The 21,317-nt window shown below is 36.6% G+C and overlaps 1 protein-coding gene across 2 annotated transcripts in view; it reads left to right on the forward strand.

Moving 5' to 3' along the window:
• The window catches only part of LOC139935754 (uncharacterized), a 103,690-nt gene that overhangs the window by 49,493 nt on the left and 32,880 nt on the right, over positions 1 to 21,317 (forward strand). For both annotated transcript variants that reach the window (XM_071930316.1, XM_071930318.1), the window contains exons 8-9: positions 10,738 to 10,786; positions 16,559 to 16,602. In XM_071930316.1, coding sequence (XP_071786417.1) covers positions 10,738 to 10,786; positions 16,559 to 16,602 — 93 coding nt within the window. The remainder of the gene's footprint in view (positions 1 to 10,737; positions 10,787 to 16,558; positions 16,603 to 21,317) is intronic.

A 21,317-nucleotide genomic window follows, 5' to 3' on the forward strand; every position in this document is an offset into this window, starting at 1 on the left:
GCGCGAGGCTCTTGGCTTCCATAGCCGCGAAAGCAGTAGTCTCCTTGGTGCCAGCAGTCTCCTGAGAACATCGCCAGTGCCGCGGAGAGAGTCGGAACGTTATCATCAAGACAAACATTTAACGACTTGTCAACAAGTCTACCTACATGTAGGCCAATGTACTGTATTTAGTAGTAGAAGTATTATCCAAAGAGGATAAACACTAATTGAAGAAATCTGGATGACCTGAGAAAAATACGGGCAATTATATGAAAGTTATTTTTTCCTTTGTAGGTATTTGTTTTGATTACAGTGTCTCCCTTTTGAGGAAAGGAAACTTTGTAGATTGATTACATGACAGTTTGACACTCACTAATAATATAAGACACAAACAGGTTGTTATGATGTCACATTCAAAACACTTTCAGTCGTCATTCATTGTCATATTAAAGGTAAATACTCAACTGGCTGATTAAATTGACTGGAACATGTACTTTACTGTGGCCCTGTAAAGTGACATTGATAATTGTGCATGCAATAGTATCCAGTGTTTATGTAAATGACAAGCATGAAAAAGTGAACTCCATACTTGTATGTTCCTTGCTCTATGCTTGTATCTGGAACATTTTCTTATTGTAAGACAGGGGACAGAATTACAAGCCAGAGTCCTATAATCTATCAACAGAGGGGGCTGTTTGGCCTACCTGTGTAAAGTACAATGAGAGTAAGGTAGTAAACAGAAGGCAGTGTGTGCAACCCTCTGCTCATGGGAAACGACGGCTTGTCCCAGGACGGAAGTCACCAGGACATATCTGGCACCCCCCTTAAAAACATCTCCTCTGGGAGGAAACCATCTTTCATCTAAAACAAATTATCTTTCTCCTTGGTTGTGAGCCAGTAATGAAACAACCCCTCTTGGAAAAAAAATACAAACACAAACGTCCTGCGAGGCGGACTCAAGCAGAGGGGATTATTGAGACTGCACACCCCTTCTAGCTAGATGGTACAACCCATGCGTCTCATTTCCTGTGTGTGCAGGACGACCCTCTGGTTTGTGTGTGTGTATTGCCTGCAAGTTGAGATTGGTAGGTCAGATGGATTGTTTATGCTGAGAGAGAGAGGGAGAGAGAAGTAATAGGCTGATCTGACAATGTAGCTAAATAATAGGAATTCCCTCAGCTTAAAATGTGAGCTACGTACTACGTACAGAGTAGATGACAAGATTGTCATCATCATCAATGCACCCACTCTGGATAATAAGTGTGTTATTCTAACTGGCCATTTGCGTAGCGTGGTGGATATATACAGAGATATTTGGCTACATCCAGTGGAATATTCTATTGACCTGATAATGGGTTAACACTTTGGGATCATAACCTGTAACCCAGCCAGCTTGTCAGGAATTTTCTCACTCTAGTCTGTGGTGAAAGCTCTGGATTTGATTACCTAGGTCCTCGGCAATGTGTACGTATCTCATCAGCGGATCTTGGCATTGGATATAATAATTTCCGGACAAAGTGGAAGACATATTTATATATGACATCACCCCCTCTTTCCTCTCAATGTGTCCCTTTTGTTGTTGTTTGTTTTTTCCCTGGTGGCTGTGTATCGATACACCCAGGTGGATTTAATACCTTCATCTTGGATACTTGAACTGTGGATTATATTATTGTGTGGCCATGGCTGGATGTAATAGTACCACCAGGGGGTAGTTTATAACGCATTGCAAGGTAAGGTCCTGTTATGATTACTGACCTTCTAACCAAGTACTGTTTATGGACTTGCTTCAAATCACAGTGCAAATCAATTTTTGACAACTTCTGTATTATTTTAATTACATCCTTTCTAATGCTGGTTGAGGATTGATATTCGTGGAGTACTTACTGGACTGTGACGACATACTTTTGACATAATTTCATCTTCTTAAAAACATTGTGATGCAGCATAGAGACAATATTTTACTTTCATCTTAAATTATTTTTATGAACATATATACCCCTTTTCAGTTACTATCTGCCTATAGATGGTCTGCCATTTTATGTTACACACATGGGGAATCTGACTCTCAAAATGGTGAAAACAAGATGCATTGTGGGTGACTTGAATCCATAGATGGTATAGGTCAGCATGATGAACAGGCTACAAGTACAAGTGAACTGTCCATTTCCTACTAGCTTATGATAATGATATAGACTACACATTAAGAGAAATAAAATTGTAAAGTACTGGCAACCCATGGAGACCATTTGTTTTTGATATTTGAACCACATGGTCATTCCTGTGTATGGTACGTACATAACGGTGGTGATGATTCTGTACCACATGGTCAAACAATTACATATTACGAGATCTGTGTAATGTATATTAACCCTGAGGGTTGAGTCTTTAATTTCACACCAGTTAACCTACCCCCTTACAGATGTAGTCCAATCCAAACTCAGTAGTAGACTAGTAGTCAAGAATACTGTAAAGCTATATACTGAGCAGGAATTTAGACAAAATATACAGGATGCACTTTGTGACTGTTCACATTGTTTGATTGATAATTAAACCTAATTATACATTCATTTATTGACGCGGGAAGTTTTGACTATGATGATGTCAACAATAATGTTAATAGTGTCACACATCTAAATGGCCACGTTTCCTGAATAAGGATGAATATCATCATTAATTTATTCTCTGAAGTCTTTAATAGATAACTTCTGTATAGTTGACTAGTCAATGCAATGATTACAAATTCCTACCAGACCATTGCACCCTGACTAATACCTTTAGGGTTTTCTCTCATTGACCTCGATTAGAACTGTTTTCAAAACACACCAGATGTATGTATGGTAGTTGGTTAAAATGTTCCACTGGAAGATGACATGCCACTTCAGGCATGATACTTCAGGGAGGCAATGCATGCCTCCATGCCCCTTGGTCATTGCCTTGGTTCCCTTGAAATGCTCCGGTAGAAATTTACAATTTCCTCAAAGGGTACCCATTACCAAGGAGAAAATGCCTTGTTGCAAATTGCCCTTTCAAAATGGAAGCATACAGGCCATTTCTGTACAATATAGTAACAGCCCCTTTAACTCTACACAGAGATCTGTTATTGAGACAAGCATGGTGAAAAAGGCTGTCTCACAGTCATTTCTGAGAACTGTTTTAAGTCATATTCATGGAATTGTTTTATGCGCTCTGCTAATCACAGAAATGTTTTGCCCATGGTGTTGTCAACTCCAATGAGAGTGAAAACTAATTAATAATTGCAGATTCTCTTCCTTGAACATGCATTTATCATGCATTATTCCCTTCAAAAAACCTGAATTTTAAGTACATTATGACATATCCATCATGGGAAGATAATCAAATTTAATAAATTGTTGTTGTCACTTGTTTAAGTTCTGGTATTTAACAGTAGGGAATACTAGTTTATTTGTCAAAGGGGAAGTCAATCATTGTAAGTAAATGTACAGCCAAGGCATTAATGACGCAACATGAGTGATGATACATTTATCATGAGTATCTATGACATCATACATATCTAGCAAACCAGATCGTACTGTGTTGGGGATCTTAGTTGGTTCAATGCAGACTCAGGTGGTAATATAGTATGTTTAATCATGTGCATGGATTGGGTTAATGAGTTCTACCAATTCATTTCATAACACTCGGTTACCAAACTCGTTAAGACTATTCCAGGGTATGATGATTCCAATTATAACACAGGAAAGGCTGACTGTCTGTATAGAGTGCAGACCACAGACAGGCTGTCAAACAGGCAAAGTGGCTAAAAACAATCATTATACAGTCATTTAGTTTAGGATACGTGTAGCTTAGTCATGGGAATTACACCATTTGGCACTAATACATAAAGCAGTCTAGGGGTGGATTTCACAAAGAGTTAAGACTTGTCTTATCTCAGGACTAGCCATATGTTTTTAGTATTCCCATCCTATTAGTCTTAGTGAAATCGACCCCAGCATTTTTATTGAGTTTGACACTTGGCTAATTTTTTTGAAGCGTCATTATACATTCGTATGTAGTTAAAATAACTTAACTTAAGATCTGTTAATGTTTTCAAAATAGTCATCAGATTTGCTGGTATTTTACAGGGTATGTTTTAACAACGAACAGGAATTGTTTAAATACCCCTAAGTAAACAACTGGGTATACTTTTGTAATTGTCTTATACCAAGACCCATTCATTGCTTGTGTTGAGGGCCTTTAATTATACAATCATCCAAGTGCTAATGACTTTGTTCATTCCATGTCTCCTTGTTTGAAGTTTGTTGTCCTGTTGTTATAATATATTGATGTATTGATGTATTGTACCAGGATGTCATATTATGCTAGTGATTGTCTTTTGCCCCAATTAATGTGACACACTCCCTATACTTACCCTATAGTGTCGTTAAATTGGTTACTGATCAGTCCATGATCGGATTATTGTCATGTGTGTAGATCATTGTAGAGTAGGAGTGCCAAGGATTAAGGTGTATTCATCAATGGTTATTGTGTCTGCACTGTCAGTTGTTAATGCCTCCTACTGTAGTCCAGTCAGTGCCAAGGGGAGATTTGCATACGAGGCACTCCAAAAGTACATGTAATCAAGTTGAAAAGGGTTTTTGGTTTTTGTGTGTTCAAATAAGGGAATCAATGTGTGGTGAAGAGGTTTTCAACTAGTGGTTTAATCCCAACGAGGCCTGGTTCTTGATAATTTTACCGAGACGAAGTCGAGGTAAATTATCAAGAACCAGGCCTCATAAATTGGTATTCATAAATACCTTTTTGGTTAAAAGGCGTAATAAAGTAAAAAACTCTGTAGTGTAAAACTTATCCGTTTCCAAGTGCTTGAGCTCTTAGGCATGTGTCCCCTAACTCCTGTAGTACTAAGATGATTCTGGTCAGTAGGAAGAGGTATTGAAGTCGTTATCTCCCATTAGGAAACTCCCTATACATTCAGGTATCAAGAAATAGAGCCTTAGGGACTCATATGGAGGATGGAAGGGTTTAAGGGAGTGACACATGGGCAATAATATGGATTGATATGAAATCATCCCCATACACTCAAATGATTTTGTGTACATCTATCAAGGATTGGAATGCCTCTTTCTTTGTAGGTTGATAGTTCGCTCTGTATGTTGGGGGTTGCAATTGCAGGGCTCTAGATTTGGGGGAAGTTCACAAAACCGTGTGTTGTTCAAATGTTTTACTGGACCAGAAATGTGTTACCAGACCAGAATCAAAATTAACCCCAAACTGTCTACACTTTCACATTTAAACTGTTTTTATTGAACATGCAAACATTAATACTCAACAAAGTTGAAATATGTTTATCGAACTCAAATGCTACATTTGAACATAATTTTAGGAAGTAAAGATAACTTTGAGGTCTTATTCATAAAAAGTATAAGCGCGCCAGAGTTTTACGGTAGAAGTTTACTGGCCATATATGCTAAAATCACTGGCCTGAGGGCTATGGTCCAGGTAAATTTCAAACTTTGCTTGGATGGATCACCTGATTACGCAATCAACATGTATTTTGTGCAAGTCCCAGACATGCCCTATTTAGGTTTCCCCAATTCTGAATCTCTTTTTCTGAATTTTTTTCTTCCCTGGGAGATGAGATGAGGTCTTTTTGTAAACCGGTAAGAAACATTGCTCGTTAAACAAACAATACTGACGTCAGGTTTGTGAATCATAACGGATGGTGTTATGTATCCCACATTGTGTCTAATGAACACAGTCTTCATACCTGAATCCTTATACCTTCTTCTAGCGGAGACTTAACTCTAACCATTTACTTTGTTACCTAACTCCCAACTACATTGGATTGTAACAATCACTCTGATAGAATGTATTGTGGGAACTACCCAAACAAGACACCCAGCATTAATCCAAGCATGAATCTTGACCAGTAGTGATTCTCGCTGCTACTGATTGTTATCCTTGGTGGTATGTGGCCTTGTTGATGTCTGTAATTTACTGGTACTAAACTGGCCAACAGAGTGTTGTTATTACTGAAAGAAGGACTGACCAAATACAAGTGCTGGCATTAAGCATCTTGCGTGCAGGTATCCTGTTCACCACTGCTGCTCTAAGCATTTTATTTAGGGGGATTCCCTGTATTTTGTACTTTTCAACCTTTAAGAGATAATGAATGATATCATCATCTCAGTTATCACAAAACTGCATTAATGTCAAATTATAATGTGGTTATGCTACAGCTAAAGTGAAACAATGATCATCTAGGCTATTTACTGAGTGTTTGTCATTGCTACATTAATGTTTAGTTGATACCTAATATTTTCAATGCAGTCATCTGGTTCAAGGATATCAAATTCCAAGTAGTAACATTAAAAGTCTCCTTAATGTACTTCAAAGGATTTGTTATGGTTTAATATTCAGAAAGTTGTCATTTTCCCCTGAATACAAACTACACCAGTCCACAGTAAGCAGAGGTAGTTCTTTCATACACTCCAGCCTTTTTCAATTTTCTAAAAATAAAATTTGTCATAAATTGAGAGATATTATCAGGGGTCGACTTCACTAACGCGTTTTGGTCATCGCAAACGCCGAAATCGATCGCTAAATCTAAAATCCATCGCAACTTAGCGATGGATTTTTAGCCGACGATTTCACTAAAACTTAACGATGAATATACTCGTCGCAAAGTTTTATTTAGCGATGACAATCTTGCGATGACATGTTAGTGGTCGCAAAGTAAAAGTTCATCGCAAACTTATGATACATTGCGCCATTCTGTGCTTATAGCTATAGCGGTGTACGTTTTGACGTATAAATTGCCCGTGATTTAGAGTAAAATGAGTGGCGCTACATTATTTTAGTCTTGCGGTCTTTTACCTGGTAGACTCAGATTGCCGATGGACAACTATCACCGACGCAACTGCAGCAAAGAGCCCCTTAATATCGGTAAAAAGGAGATACTATATGGGTTCGATTATTTTAACCATCATTTTTAGAAAAAATGTGTAATGTATTGGCAAATTGACAGTGTGAAGCTTAGTATAATTATTAGACAGATATGTCAGAATTTTCATCAATCCCACCGTTACAACAGATTTACGAAAACTGTTTATTAAAATCTAAAATTATAATAGAGGCCTTAGGCCTATAAATGCTTTAACCCTTTGTAAATGAATGCCTAAACATCGTCCACAATAGTTCGTATGCACCAACATGACAACAATTTACATATAAACTGCACAATGCCATTTCATTTCGAGCGACGACCGACGATTTTGTCGCGGGATGTCAAAGGTCACTACTTTTAGCCTCGTACAAACACTTTACTTCCCTTTTAACGACATCGCAATTGCGATGACTTTAGTGAAACGCAGAATTAGCGACATCCCAATTGCGATGGATTTGAGGATTGCGATCTCATCGCAAGTGTGTTAGCGATGATCGCAAACATAGACGTTAGTGAAATCGGACCCAGGAAGTGATGATGATTCAAGACTACATAGCAACAGCCATAATATCCTTGCAATGAAATGGCGGAATACCTTACCTATACGGCACTCCAAATTCCAATCTGTGTACTATCTCTGATCTGTTTTCCAGCCACCAAGCCGGCTAGCCAGCCGGCCAGCCAGTCAGCCAGCCAGCCGGCCAGCCAGTCAGCCAGTCAGCCAGCTATTTCCAAGGGCAATAATACTGCACTCTTTAGTGTTTCTCTTCTACACTTGGTTTCATTCAAACCATAGAGCAAGGATTTAACCTACCAGCTGCCTGTGTCTTGCCCACTTCACTTACTGCTGCTCTTTTCATCTTGGTTGATGCTGTGTACCTTTTTCTCTCCTCAATCAGTTCTCAACCGAGAGGCACAGAGTTTGTGTTTTGAATGCTTATTGCTTGTGGAGGTGTTGCTTTAACTTTTAGGAACTATAAATAATAATACAAACAAAATAAACATAATCTTTTATTTTATCTTTAATTTTGTCTTGTGTCCCATGGAGGACAATTATGACATATTAATGATATTGTGTTGATGAAGTTTCTTTAGAAGTCGCATCATACTCTTGAAAACCATGCATTATTCTGGGTATGAATAGCTTGACTGAGTTAAGAGTTGATAAATTATTAGAATCATTAAGCCTGCTGTCAAAACTGAATTTAGGTTAGGCAAACAAGGCAAATAAATATAAAAGTACAATACAAACAGTTTGGTAACAAGTAAGCGAAAAATAATACTGTGGACACATTTAACAGACATCAAAAGCAAATAATATACATCCAAAAAAAGAAACCTCCTTTAAAACCAAAATATGAGACCCATTACTTCCCTATGCAATCATGTTGAATTTCTAGATGGTGACTTAATGGCGTTCCTCTCCTTTAAGACTTATCTAAACTGTTGGATTAAATTGCACTTGCAATCAGTCCACTTAATCTTAATTTCCTGAAGCTGCTGTCATATCTTGTGCAGCTGAAAGTAGCATTATGGCCTCTCTCATTCTAAACACACCTTCTTTATCCATTTCAACATCCCAACACAGTGTATAGCCAAGGATTTATTGGTCATTATGAAGGACTACAGCTTCCTCCGTGAATCTAAATGAAATATTCATAATAGACAAGAGCATGATATGGATGTAATGTGAGCATTCCCTGAATATGTTGATAATGTGCTGCCAATGATTCCAACTATGTAATTATGTCGTCCCTGATGGAATACAGTTAGGCGCTGTTATTTTATCAAGCATTAAATGTATTGGGCCATCATTCAAGCTCAAGGCATTCTACTTGTTTAAAGGGAAACTTCCATCAAGCTGGGTAGATGAGTATTGAATAAGTTCAATCAAAATCAAACCCCAAATCCCCCAAAGCTCAAACCATTGTATTTTAGATTGATACTTCCTCTGTGTGGATGTTATAGTCTTGATCATTTTAAATGGTATCAGATAAATTGTGATGAGATGGCATTCATTTATAAATGACTGAATGTCAAGAGATGACATTGCTGTGAGCATCAGTGCAATCAGGGATGAAATTAGCAGACGGTTGCCAATGCAACATACAGGGTTATTATTAAAGACCCATGCTACAATAGCGATGCATTTTAATTGGTTAGGATCAGCATTGTCTGAATGCTTTGGTCCCCAACAGCATGTGTTTAACGAGAGTCTGGGAACAAGACTTCAACAACAAAATTGTCTGGTATTATGTATTTATATAAAGGCCATGAGACCCTGACCGTATTTTGAGGGAAAATGCCATACAGCAAAATCAATAGCTAGGTGTGTGAAAGCTAATTATATGTAAAATAATGGATTTGGCTGCCATAATTTACACAGGGAAGACAAATTTCATGTTTTTTATCATGACAATAAAATCTTTTTAATCTTTAATCTTTAATAATGCATCTAGTCAAATACTTGATTTAGATTTGTTTTGTTGTGTTCCAATGTGTTCTGTATTGCTTGTAACAAGCCTGTATGCTTCGTTTTTGAAAGGGCGAGAGCACCAAGGCATTTTCTCATTGGTATAGGAAATTATAAATTTCTACTGGAGCATTTCAAGGACACCGAGGCAATGACCGAAGGGCATGGGGGCAATCGCCTCCTTTAAGTATCATCCCTGTTGTTAATCATGGTTTATAGAAACATATGACAGTACAATCTTTATAAGGCTAAGGATTCTTGGCTTTGTGTGTCAATGGCGATTATTATTTCAACAGTTGATTGATTTAGATCAAGTTGATTTGCCATTATAAGTATTGCTTGAGTCATTGTGACCGTAAACAAATCAGGTTGTTTGGTTTTTGTGCTTTGATAATAATTGGTTGAAATATTACTTTGATAGGAGTTTCTTATCACTGCTTAGTCAGGTATGATGTCAAGTAGAAACTGTACAGCTTTGAAATACAAGGAGATCCTCACTTTGCTAGATGTCCATCCCTATATTGGCACGAATATACAATTATTGACTGTTTTTTATTCACTTGAGTAAAGAGTTGATCTTGATTTAACATCCTTCTTGGTGATAACTGATTATTTTCTGCGTTGTTATGACTGAGCTTAATGTTGGACTGTACTCCTTTAATTATCCCCATAGCACTCTTCCTGAATCGGTCATTCTGTGACATCCGAAATGTCAACGTGTTATGTGTGTGTTGTGAGGTTGAGATTGTGTGTGCGTGGAGGATGCAATCATCGGCCATGCCCAGTGTGTATGTGTGTGTTTTCTCTTCATCCTCCGTAACTACAAGTCATTGATGGCTTCTAATGAAGCGCAAATGTAACGTCTGCCCACACAGTGTTAACTGCCTCTTTTAGTAGGCAAGCAGGGAAGGCAGTCAGAGTGGGCGAAGGAGTATACCTTTTGGCCTTCATCACGTAAACACTTTCACTGCCCTTGCCATTAGATCAGTGCTGAGTGTAAAAGGAAGACAATTACTCCACGCTTCTTATCAATCAGGGAAATGTCAAATTAATTGGATCATAACCAGCTTAATGTTTGATCTAAAAAGATTTGCTTTTATTCTGAGGTTTCGTTCAAATTTACAAGAATAAGATTTAAGTCGCATCTTATACAAAACAATGAGTACACCAAGTTGCACCCTTTTCTTTTGTAAAGAATGAAGCTTTACTTATTTTTTCATCAAGACAGTATAATATGAAGAAGTCGTAAAGTACAAATAAATGTGACTTTCATGTAAATTACATACAAATATTAACAACTGTTGTTAACTTGCCAAATAAAATTGTTAACAAGGACATATGTTTGTTGTTTCTTCATTAGATTGGCTAACGACTTGCTGTTGTCAGAAGACGAGAGTGACTGTGAAGAGGTGAGTAGCCTAGGATTCAAGTCTTATCTTCTTTCACAACGAAACTGATCACACATAATGCATTATATGTCACCATTATGTGACTTTTTATAATATTGATAACGTTTTTCCGTGTTTGAATGATGACAGGCCTTGAATTTCGTTCTTGAAGAGTATTTTTTCTCTGGTAAGGGACACTTCTACGAGCAAAACTGAAATTTTTACCCTAAGATAGGAATTCAATTGTGAATATCATGACAGTCGATCTACACAGGCTGCTATTATAAAGAAGCAGTTTTAAATGATCAAACAAATACAGATTTTGCTTTCATTTGAGCTTCCTAGCTGAGCATGATTTGGCATGTTTCTCATAACTAAAGTGATGGATCTTCTTTAAAAATAATTAATAACATTTCACAAACAAGTAAAGAGTTCTACGTGAATTTGTGCGTTGCATTTTGTTGTGAGCTTTTAGTCTCTTAGACCATTAATTTGATTGTAAACAGTGTACCCTACTTTAAAGTGTGTCGAGTGATGGGTGTATGGATTTGAAACGCATCAACCCATTTCTACTAAATACAAATGATTGCATTTATACATGCTGTATTTAACACATTGTATTAACACATTATCGGAACAAACGTCTTCCATCCTCACCTCAGATTCTGATTTAAACAAATATCAGATCAGAAAGGGAAAAAAGTATATGAAACAATGGTGTGTTTTGTTTTTTCAAAATCATTTAAAGGACTAACCAGGCATGATATTCTTCCTACAATAATGGGATTTCCGATTTGTTTGCCCGCAGAAAAATCAGCATTCATTTTTAACTGCCTGAAAGTATATAAAAGTCTATTTATTGCAGGTACCATTATGTATGTAGGCCAGCCGTTGTTTTCAGTCACATTGTCCGACCGTCAGGTGTATGAGACCTAATTAAATACACATTAGGTTATGAAAACACAGTACTTATACTTCAGGCTTAAAAATGGTGGTTGAATTGGGAACTATCCAACTTTTCAAGTTGGGCACATTTGCTTTATATCTTGCACAGCACCTAACAGATAGCTGTGTAACAATGCTAGCTTGATACTTTTAAAAGCAGTGAATTCACAGGGGATGCTTAATATCCGATTCAAACGAAACTATGGCTGTCAATTTTGGAGAGACCTTTGAAACTGCCAAGAGCTAAGAACCGTGTAAGAAATAGAGTACTCCACAGTGTACTTGATAAACTTGGGAATGCTAGAGTTACTTCTCTTAGTAGTTGGAAAAGGTCAGTGAGGGATGGACATACCTTAGGTTGTCTTACTTTAGAGAAGATGTATCAACCGTGGTGGTATAGCAAGCTGAAAATAACACTTCATAGTTTAGTTAATAACGTCATCACTGTGCTTTTCGCATACATCAAAATGATTTATACATTATTTTGCGAAAACACTTTGTGATAGATGTTAATGATATATAGCATTGCTTAACCTTATACCGATGTGTGTTTTAACACAAGCACTGTATCCTCAGTACTTTCTAGAGTTCTGTGAAGAAAAAAAAACGTTAGGCAAATCACTCAGGTAGGATTTGAACCCAGAACCTTTGCATTGCTATTGCAGAAGTTCTTAATTAAACAGCTTTTTAAATTAATTTTTACTTTTTGAATCATATTAAACATAATGTACATAAAGATCAATATGCCCTTTCACCAATTCAGTCAATACTAAGTATACAGAGCGTTACTTATTTACTTGACACTCATACAGTTTGTAACAAAATAATCGATTGGAAAGAATTGACCAAGATTGGTTCCAGTGTCAGCAGTGATCACAAAAGCACCTTTCACACAAGAGCAATTTATCAAGGGTCCTTTGCTAAATTGTAGCAAGGTTGTACAATTTTTCAATTGTTTTGCCACCAATTGGCTAGAACTGAAATTCCCAATGAAAGATGTTGACTTTGACTAAACTCATCCATAGCTTCCTGATTAGTAAGCACAATTATTTCAAGAGTACAATGTCCAAAGGTTATTTAATATGCAACTCACTGCAAAGTGACAACTACAAGTGTGGCATGTATGCATTCAAAGTTCAATTGCAGTGCATTTAATATGTTCACTGTCTGTGAAACAACTTTACTGAGACTTGGATGGTTGAATGATCACAGCGAAGGTAATAAAAAAGCAGTATCTTGAACGTTTGTCAACCCATGGGTGATTTCAGAAAGGAAAAAGTACAATTTTCTTTGTATTGGATTTTGCATTCTCTGTAAATTACTAAACACAATTGAATTTTATCCTTATTGTGTCCTGCGTTTGAGTCTCAATAAAACAAAGATTCAATGCAGCTGCTATAATACAACTTAATGCAGTCCACTCAGCAAGTTCCATCATGCATCATAGAGTAGTTACCATGGTAACCAATGTCCAGCCTGACTCTACGACCTTGACAGTTCAGAGCCTGATACAAGTACACTTAGTCTCCATTCAAGCCAGGATGTTTTCATTTAATCATACTGTAAAAGGAAGGTGTTAATACTGTGGGATTATCGTTATAAAATGAGCTTTTTAATACTCTTGGATTGAGCTTAAAAGTGAGCTTCCTAATACTCTGGGATTAAGTTCATAAATTGCTGGTTTAGAAGACACTGCTCATTTTCTTGGTGCAAGAAACTATCTGTATGGTACTTATAAATCAAGCTTGTTGGTTTTACATCATTCATTGGGAAATGCTATTATCATAATTAACAGAGCATTTGATAGATGTTAACTTGCGTTGGGATAAATTTTAAATCTGTACCCGCCGCTAAAAAACAGGATACAAACTGTCTCTATTGCTACCACAGTACCAGGCAATCTCGGTAGTATAGTTTATGAGAAAGTGCTCTAGAATGGCAAAGGTTGTGGGTTTGAATCACACATGCCTGTTGTTTTTGACCTACAGGATTCTCGAAAGTACCGAGTATTTGCTTTACACACATCGGTGTAAATGTAAAATCAAAGTAATAACTTTTACATATAAATTTACAAGTTCAGTAATAAACCCATGACTTTGATTACCAATTGACCTATACCTGTCTACAACTTCAAGTATCACAATTGTTGGATTGAAATCAGAGTTGAAAGTCTGCTACTTCCCAAATGCTACCCACAGTTAGTTGTGTGGTTACACACAATTTTCCACTTGATTGGTAGAGTAATCAGGTAGATTGTAATGTTTTTCTCTTTGATTTGACAATGTATAACAGAGTTGATTAGTTTATTGTATGAAGGCAATAACCTTTACATCAGTATGGTTGTCTGTTGATGCATCGTCAAACGAAGCAAGAGACAAATGAGCATCTTAAAACGACACTGTCAAGATCCTCTATTTAGCTCTTAGTTTCTTCATTTATTGTAGATTGAACACCAACGAGTCAGTTTGTACCATAATACAGTCTTTATCTCCACATTGACCAATTTTCATCATCAAACATTCATACAAAGGTTGCTATTTTTGTTGAGGATTGACAACTTGATTTCACCAACATCAACATCAATGAGGTCGTTCACACGCCGTACTAGAGTTGGTCTAACTCAATCTAGACCGGTTCGGGTTCAACTTTTGTGGGTCTGAGCGCAAAAAAAGTTAGACCGGATCGGGTCTAAACCCCAAAATTTAAACCGTCCAGCGAGGCGGTGCAAGTCTAAACCAGTTCGGGTTTATCTTTTAACACTGCATGTGGACAGAATGACATCCGGTTTTAACTCGCAATGGACGACCCATTGTGGGTTCAATGCACACGCCCAGACCCGGAGTGCTTGTATACGGTTTGTGTTGTCTCTGATGCCGAAAAGCACAGAGTATTTTATACGTTCTTGCCGCTTACCGAGTTGGGGAAACTCTCTGGATCGGTGTATGCAGTTTAACAACGGCCCACGCCCATGATTTATTAAATTCTGAAACAAAATTATATTTTCCAAGCGTTTTTTGTTGAGTGTCCTACAATAAATTGAAACTGTTTTTCATGCGTATACTACGAGCGCAGCCAAGGAGCATATTTTTTAATGCTTCTCACATGCACAGCGCTGCCATCCCACAGTGATCAATCTCTGATATCCCATAGTTATCCATGACCGATCCCGTGGATGTGCCTTTCTATTGCCGTCACCGTTACTATCGTGCTGTACTTTCAATCTAGGAGAATGAACTGCCGTGGGTGCGAGGCTGTGTGTAGGGGAAATTCCCTTCGCCAGCAATCACCACGTTGTTGGGAAGTTGGGAAAAGTACGTATACGTAACTTGCACGTGTGTACATGTAGTTGTGTTTATGAACGAATCGGAATAAAAATCGCGGCACCAGCTTTTGAGAGATCGCAACTTCCAATCGATTGAGGTACAAACTACAAGTATTAATTAAATCGGAAACGGTGGTATAAAACACAAAAATAAAACGTGTTCTGTTTCATGGATTATGGATAATATTTTGGTGAGTTTTCTCGGTGGTTTGTATCAATATTTTGTTTGTTTAATTATTTGTTTTAGAGTCGTGTTCATGTTTGTTTTAAGTGCCCGTATCCTCCCTATGGTAAAACTGTTTTCTGCGTTCGATTGAGCCATTTTTATCCAATTTTATGTTCTGATGATCGTCCAGGGCATGGGGCACTCAGTATCTCGGTGCGTGAATCTGATTAATAAAACCGGATGTTAGAGCAATGGGGGCACGTCTACTTTGACCTCTTAAAACCGAAAATAAACCGGATCGGGTTTAACTCGGTGCTGTCTGAACGCAAGGGTTTTTTATTTTTTGACCACCCCCCGCTGCTCGTAAAAGTTAAACCGGTTCGGGTCTAAGGTAGTACGCTGTCTGAACATACCAAATGTTAGACTGGATTTAAAACTGTATTATACTTTGGATAATTACATCTCCATCACCAATGATTCCACTGTTACACAAGTTGGTTCAAGGTTAACATTGTATGGTGTATTTTTTAAAATATTTTCTTAGCTGTTAATGTTATGGATTTTCAGCGTGTTTGTAATATGAGGAGTGGACTTAAAGGGAAGGTACACGTTTGGTAATTGTCAAAGACCAGTCTTCTCACTTGGTGTATCCCATCATAAGCATAAAATAACAAGCCTGTGAAAATTTGGGCTTAATCGGTCATCGAAATTGCGAGAAAACTATGAAAGAAAAAACACCCTTGTTGGACGAATATGTGTGCTTTCAGATAGGAATAAAATTATTATTTCAGTGAGAAATTACCTCTTTCTCAAAAACTAAGTTACTTCAGAGGGAGTTGTTTCCAACAATGTTTGTTTCCAACAATGTTTTATACTATCAACAGCTCTCCAATGCTTGTTACCAAGTCAGTTTTTAAGTTAATATTTGTTTTGAGTACCTCCATGAAAAAAAGAAAAAAAAACCATCAATGGTAGACTAAACTCTACATCCTTCAGTAACATCCATTTATATTTCAAATCATGTTGCTTAGACACACCTACCTGTCAAAAGTTTGTATCCTTGATGCCATCATGCTCAATTCTTACATAGTTAAGTCTCAGAATAATGTGATGGACACAACATTATGATAGACACATTATAAATATATTAAATGTCTGTCTATCTTGGTATGAATTTGGCCTTGAAGATTCAGCAATGCATTATCTTAATCAATTATGCTGACAGGTAGCTTCTAACATAAAGGTTGTTGCACCAATGTAATTGTTGAAGTAGATCACGGAAGATATCCATGTATACAAAACCCATCTTCAACAAGGCATTAAAAAACTTGTTTTGTTTTGTTTCTTAATTTAATTGCAGCCGCATACAGTCAAGGAAGAATTAGCCGAGGAGACCAGCCAAAGGTGAGTTTTTATTTCCTTTAGGGGGTGTTGGCTAGCAGACATTGGAAATGGACAAGTTGATATCAATATTACATAAGTTATAAATCATAATCCTGAATGTGTCCCTCAATGTGAATGACCTGTTGAGTATGATCAGCATTAGTCTCAAAGGCAACATTAATCCATATCTGCTTCATAGACAGGGCTCAAATTTGGGGAAAATCCTCAAGACTGCAGGACTTGAATCTCAAAATGTTAACTGGACCAGAAATAGTTTTACAAGACCAGAATCAAAAAGAAAAAAACTTCCTATTACAGCTACTTTGAACAAGCTTTGTGACATGTAAGAGAATATTTTATCTCATTTGTCTTTATGGGCACTAAGTATCTTTCATTACTCAATCGAATTGAAAATGTATTGGATTTTTAAAAAGTAAACTTTTGAACAGGATTTTTTTCTTTTTAAGATGAGGTACACAGTGAGGTATAATTATTGAATTGAAAACACAAGACCGCAGGACTTTTTTTGGTAATGAATTAACTTGTTCGATGCTAAAAATCACTGGCCCCGGGCCTGCGGTCCAATGTAAAATTTGAGCCATTAGACTGTATTATTCCCAGCCCTAAACACAGAAATCACTCTATTTTACACCAAAGTAGAAAATTTACCAAACTTTCAACCTTTAAACTGCTTGAAATAGAGTCAACACACAATACTCTTTCCATTCTGCAATTGCTTATGTGCATTGAGCGTTAATAATACACATTTTGAATGGTGCAGGTATTTTTGTTCATTCTGTATTTCCCTGTGAGATATTTTGACAACGATTGGGCACTTTTCAAGCACTTGTCAATTTTTGACACAGGAGGTCAATGTTCTATTGAGTGTTTTTTAGGTTTGAGCAAGTGTATACAAGTATGTATACGAAGGTAGGTTTGTTGCCATACAAATACTGATACTACACACAATGACCAGGGGAAATATGAAATAACAAGAAGGTATTAGTGAGAAAGAATTAGGTTTTGTAATCCCTGTAGAATTACACCAGCAAGGAAAATACACTGTGTTTTTCATTGGGGGTGCGGGTGGGTAAGGAGCTACATGTAGGCATAGTAGATGTTCAATTTTATGTTAAATAATGTTAGATTTATTTTGGTGGTTTTACTTTTGCACCGATGTGTATAAAGCACTGTTTATTCAGTACTTTCTTGAATTCTGTGAAAGACATTGCAGGCGTATTACTCGGCTAGGATTCAAACCCATGACCTTTGCCACTCTAGAGCATGTCTTACCAACAAGACCACCGAGATAGTCCTGTAGCTAGATATACTAACTTGGAATATTTAGCTGTCGATAAACTTCCATTTAATTAATTGGGTGAACTGAAGGTAGGCCCCTACATGTTTGTGTTAAGTAAACATGTTTTGTTTTATGTGAAACTAACATGTGTCATTGATGTAAAGCATTTCTCTGTAAACAGCAAAGGTAAATCAAAAGAGATACATGTGAACAACAAAATATCAACACAATATTTGATTATTAAAATCAATGGGAAAAGGCAGTGACAATAAACAAGGCACTTTTGTGGTAAAATTGTGATAGCAAATACAAATTTGTATGATATTAATGCAAATTTTTAATCAATGATGTTTATGTTAAGTGAAAAATAATCTTTACTTCAGCTAGCGAACCACTTCAAAGAAACCCTGCAGTTTACGAAATGCATGAATATAATGTGTCATAGGCCTATAGTCATAGGAATATCGAGATATAGCATGTGACGTTACGTTAACCAGAACATGTCATTAGGTGAGAAGTAGGACTGCTGACGTGTTATTAATGTCAACCCAAATTGTTGAAATGTACGCACGGATCACTCCTGGTATAAATGTGTAGGTGGTATTTATTTGATCCCTGGTTATTTCATAGTGAGTTTTTATGGATATAAAGATGGCAACACTTGAGCCGTTTCTTCTTGCATGAACACTGAGTGGGATTTGTTGTATGTCTTCATTATGGTTCTGCAGTTTATCAAAACAACAAAAGAGAGATGAGGAATTGTCTGGTTTCTTTCAATTTGATTGAGAGAAGGCTATTTCTTAGGATGTTTATACATTAGGATCATGTACTTTGGAATGATGCCTAAAACTTTATACCCCAGTACATCCCAATTATCCACTTGCCTGTCATAACCCCACAGGAGAACAAGATCAACCTGTTGTAACTCTTACTGCCTCAACATTGTGTCATCTTTTCATCCACTCGAATGCTTTGATTCATCTACATTGTCCATTGTTAGTTTCTTCTTGTATTGTTAGATTCAGTACCTCCTGGGGAACCTATTATGGGTTCCTTTCATAGATAAAAGGGCATCTTGTGTACCCGCAGTTTCACCCCTGTATAGGCGTATTTTGTTTTGTTGAATTGGAGGTATTTGTGGGTATTCAGGTGGAGTTAAATACAGGTTAGATGGTTAGCTTTATTCAAAGTTGATAAGGGACATTCATAAGGGATTTATCCATTTACATCAGTGTTAAGTGTAATGGTAAACCAAATTATTATTTTATATTCCTGATGCAATTATTACAAAATTGCAACAATTATCCTCCATTTCTTGGGGGTAATGATAAAGAGAGATCCCGTCAATCCACTAAGTGAAAGTAGTAGTCCCTGCTGATTTCCTACCTTCCGCTCAGGTAGAAGTTACAAAGCAGGATAGTTCTGAAAAGAAACTACCCAGTAAGTATCTCCCCTCATACAAATGGTTACAAATAGTTTTACCGCAAACCAAATATACAATTACCATTCATTCATCTAAAAGAAAGGAGAGATAATAAGCTAATTTCACTTTTGGTAAGACTGTGGAAGTCTCATGCAAATTATTTGAATGTTTTAAAAGTGCATGGTTTTGATTATTAAAGCAATATGAACTGAAGGTTTCCAAAAATGTTATAAAATGGTTGGAAATGGAAATATGTATTCATATTGGAATACCTTCGTCTTCAACTCAATTATATTCCACATGGCAACCCACTGGCAGAGGTTGAATTGAGAGCAAATGATTTCATTGAAATGACATTGAGTCACATGTATACATGTCTACACAAATTGATAACAAAGAAATACCTCTTCCCCCTTGAATTGAAAATATAGCTGTAGTTGATGTTTTCACTTTTATGACCAAAATATGGTCATATAAGAAATGCAAATGCTAATAAAAAAGTCTTAAAAAGGCAGCTTTTGTGTGATGGAAGCCTGGTGTGCATAGCATTGCAGTTAGCAAACAGACATTGTCAGTAAGTTAAACAGCTCTTGTTGGTTTGGTACATAGGAGATTGATGAATAGTAGGTTTGTGCATGTTGTTTCATCATTCAGCAGTTTCCCAGGCTAAATACCTTTGGCTGTTAAGCCAGGTGATGTATTACATATGTTGTCTTTATAAAACATAATGGCAGCTTGAATGGTGAAGCTCAAGTTTCAGTGTCTAGTTGGCAAAAACCAGTCCATATTATAATAAACAGCCGTTTGAATGGGTAATAAATCATGGCCAAAGTTTATAATGTGATATTGTGCATGCTGTGCTGTCAATATTGTTCAAGGTGACTCGTGTGAGTTTTAGTTCTCTCTAGCTCTATTTACCGTATACTGATAGGTGCTATCCATGCGTTTTAATGCTAAAATAATAATTTTAAAAATATTAATCAAAAAATTAAACCTTTAATATTTAGAAAATTGTAGAAGTAAATAATACAAAATTGTCTTAATTTAGATTACTGTGATTTTATAAAGGACACCTTTTTGGACCTCATGGGAAAAATAACTAATGAGTTTGTGAGTTCAGTAAAATTTCAACTTGAAAACAACCCATATGTTAATTTAGAATTGTCAATATGTTGACTCAATTATTATTTTCAGTGAGTTCAACTTGATTGAACAATTGATTCAGATAAATGCTAATGCAAATGATACTTAGATTGGATGGGAATCTTAAAGCCTGTGCTGCCTTGTGAATGGTATTAGCCAGCCGTCTGTCTGGCAGCATGCAGTTTATTACTGATTACATGCACCAGTGGTTTTAACTGTTGACAAACACTACTGACTGTAGATAACATACCCTCAAGATATTTGTCATCATATTGCACTGGCTGGACCTATTTTATCCTCTAGAAGTGATGGAAAATACCAGTCCAACGTGTGTATTTCTATACCATTCAGAATAACTGTGTGTAATTCATGAAAGGATAGAATTAAAAGTGTTGTTCCATCAATTTTTGCTCTGGACAGAATTTGTTATATTTTTAGATTAAAAAAATCCCAGAGTTTGACAGAAAATAGATGAAAATATTATGTAGCAATAAAGAGCTAGACTGTTTGTCTAACGTCCTCACATGATGACGTACATTTGTTCTACTGACTGCACAGTATAGCCACTTCTACATGCATAGTAAATGGATCGAAGTGAGATGAATAATTGCCACTTTAAAGCTATATTGCTAATATTTATTTCAGTTTATTTATGGTCATACAGTCAATGTTACATCGTCTTAACTGCTTACTTACTAATCAAAAGGACCTATGGTATAATCATAAATAAATAAAAAGTAGTTCGCAGCCTGATCGAGCAGAGTCATTCTTAAAAGCTAAATGGCAGCAACAACACGCATGATTAGTATTTTTTTAATACATTTATGTCTTAGTATTAAATTTAAGACAAAAAGATTCACTGAAATATTA

This window comes from Asterias amurensis, chromosome 4, assembly GCF_032118995.1.
Source record: "Asterias amurensis chromosome 4, ASM3211899v1".
In the NCBI taxonomy this organism is placed as follows: Eukaryota; Metazoa; Echinodermata; class Asteroidea; order Forcipulatida; family Asteriidae; genus Asterias; species Asterias amurensis.